This window comes from Pyxicephalus adspersus, chromosome 2, assembly GCF_032062135.1.
Source record: "Pyxicephalus adspersus chromosome 2, UCB_Pads_2.0, whole genome shotgun sequence".
In the NCBI taxonomy this organism is placed as follows: domain Eukaryota; kingdom Metazoa; phylum Chordata; class Amphibia; order Anura; family Pyxicephalidae; genus Pyxicephalus; species Pyxicephalus adspersus.
The window spans coordinates 216,580-219,289 of record NC_092859.1 but is presented as its reverse complement, the minus strand read 5'-3'; the positions used below and the strand labels follow the sequence as shown (position 1 = coordinate 219,289).

Genomic DNA, 2,710 nt, shown 5'->3' with positions numbered 1-2,710 from the left:
GTCCACACATGTCATTGGTTCCGGCTGTAGTCCAACCATGTCATTGGATCCGGCTGTAGTCCACACATGTCATTTTATCCGGCTGTAGTCCACACAAGTCATTGGTTTCGGCTGTAGTCCACACATGTCATTATATCCGGCTGTAGTCCACACATGTCATTGGTTCCAGCTGTAGTCTACACATCTCATTGGTTCCAGCTGTGGTCCAACCATGTCATTATATCCGGCTGTAGTCCACACATGTCATTGGTTCCGGCTGTAGTCCAACCATGTCATTGGATCCGGCTGTAGTCCACACATGTCATTATATCTGGCTATAGTCCACACAAGTCATTGGTTTCGGCTGTAGTCCACACATGTCATTGGTTTCGGCTGTAGTCCACACATGTCATTGGTTCCAGCTGTAGTCCACACATGTCATTGGTTCCGGCTGTAGTCCACACATGTCATTGGTTCCGGCTGTAAGCACTGACCAGGATTTGCAGCTCACCTGTCTGGTTAGAATTTTGACTTTTCTAGAGGTTTAAAATTATAAGACTGTCCAGTAGTTCCACCTGCTGGGAGTATGTGGTATTGCTGCTCCTCTACTGACACGCAGAACAGAACCTCCCACGAACCTCTCACACAACCTCCCACAGAACCTCCCACAGAACCTCCCACAGAACCGGCCGGAGAACCTTTCACAGATCCTCCCACGGAACCTCCCACTCTTGTTCTGTACAGGTCAGTAATTCCAGGTATTGGTGCAATGTTCATTTAATGCCCCTATAACCTCTGGTGTTTGTGTTGTAGAAGGAAATCTTCCGAGTCTGTGAGGATTTCTCCTTGGAGAGGACAACTGCGATGGAATCTGAACCCCAGAGCAGAACAGAGGTGAGTGCAGCATCCATATTCACCCAGGTGAATAGATTGAAGGACCTCAGTATGCTCAATGGAATGGCAGACGAAAGAAGGAAGGAATCTGCTTGTCATGTGTATGTCCAATCATACAATTCAGGATTGTACAATGATGAGCCATGTATATGACATCCATGAAAGGTCAGCATGTAATAGGGATCCTTGTATTCATCTCGGTGATGTCATGTCTCTCATGGTGCTCCGGATGGATCTGCCCAACTCTTTATGGCACCAGGAGAATTGTCATTTACATAGCTGCTCAGCGTTTAATAGAATTTTTCTATTTCAGGTGGACCCCACAGTCAACCTGACATTCAATCTGCGACTTTCTGAGACTGAAAGGGAACGGAAGGAATCTGCAGCCCTCCCATACACATTCAGTGAGAACAAGTAAGGGTGACATCATCCCGACATTTCTTTCTTTGCTCATACTTTGTTAGGTAGGTTGATAAGGTGGCTGATAAGTTCACTCTTGCCTCCAGAAAACCTGCTCTGCTCATGGCATGAACTCAGCAAGTTCCTGACTGTTTGCCATCGAATTTGCTCCATGCTGAGCATCTTTGCCGTAAATTTGTAGTCTGGGGGTCCTAATCCAAACCCCCCATTCTTACACGCAGGGTTTAGCCATGTTGGTGCTCCTTGTAGTAGGCAGGCATAATTACATCTCATTGTATTCAGTGCTCAACCCAGAAATTTTTTGGAGCCGTGTGGGAAGAAATTGTAGGTGGGTGGCAGACCCTGTATTGTGACCCAACTCATCAGTAACCATCCAAAAACAGCCGGGTGTTTACTGAAAAGTGCTGGGTGGTGCGCCTGGCTAAAAGGGGCTGGGGAGAACTATTAAAGTATTAAAGTACTACTAAAGTATTGTTTGTGAGCTTTATATACGAGGTATTCATCATTATTCTGTCCATATCCCTGGTCTACCATCGATCCCGTTCTTCTTACATCTTGGTGATATTCCTCACATGGATACTGCTGGACTTCACCTCTATCAGTACTTCGGCCTCCATATTTATATTTTCTTTTCTTACAGGAAATCATCTCTGCTACAAAGTTCCGGCACCTCGGGGAAAATTTTCTATGATCCTGACCCCGGTGATGACCTTGATGAAGAAGATCCGGATGATGACTTGGATGTGTAAATTTTATATATTGTGTGAATAAAATGGTTGGAATATGACGGCCTGGATTCCATGTATAGATTGTATGCTGATTCCAGATGTTGTCCTGTAGTCCACCAATGTCTTCATGGAATCTTCCATGCAATCATCTGTACATCAGTGTACCAGCCAGAGCCACAGAGGGAGATGTACTTACCTACATACAGCAAGGACACATCCATCTCATGTAATATTTACCCCATAGACCCCAGAATGACTTCATCTGCTTCACTCCTAAACCCCTCAGGGGTAGGGGACAGGTAGCATGGCAGGTTTAGTGGGTGGATATATCCTCAGGTGTAAGGGGACAGGTATCATCCCAGGTGAGGTGGGGTAGATAAATATTCAGGTGTAGGGTGCAGGTATATCTTCAGGTATTGGGGAGTAGGCCTCTCCTCAGGGGTAGAGGCAGGTATATGCTCAGGTGTAATAGGCAGGCCTCTCTTCAGTAGCAGAGGCAGGTATATCCTAAGGGGCAGGCTTATCAGGTGCAAGGGGTCAGGTCTTTCCTTAGGTGTAGGAGGATAGGTATCAGCCAAAGTATAGGGGGATAAAAATGTTCTTGTGTGTAGAGGGCAGGACTTGGCTCAAGTGCAGGTTGCAGGTATATCCTCAGGTGTAACAAACAGGCTTCTCCTCGTGTGTAGGTT

The 2,710-nt window shown here is 46.2% G+C and overlaps 1 protein-coding gene across 1 annotated transcript in view; it reads left to right on the top strand.

The window, feature by feature from the left end:
• ELP5 (elongator acetyltransferase complex subunit 5) overlaps window positions 1-2,080 on the top strand; it is a 5,244-nt gene extending 3,164 nt beyond the window's left edge. Inside the window, exons 6-8 of the mRNA XM_072399172.1 lie at window positions 793-873; window positions 1,187-1,287; window positions 1,934-2,080. Coding sequence (XP_072255273.1) covers window positions 793-873; window positions 1,187-1,287; window positions 1,934-2,042 — 291 coding nt within the window. The 3' untranslated portion in view covers window positions 2,043-2,080. The remainder of the gene's footprint in view (window positions 1-792; window positions 874-1,186; window positions 1,288-1,933) is intronic.
• The last annotated feature ends 630 nt before the right edge of the window (window positions 2,081-2,710 follow it).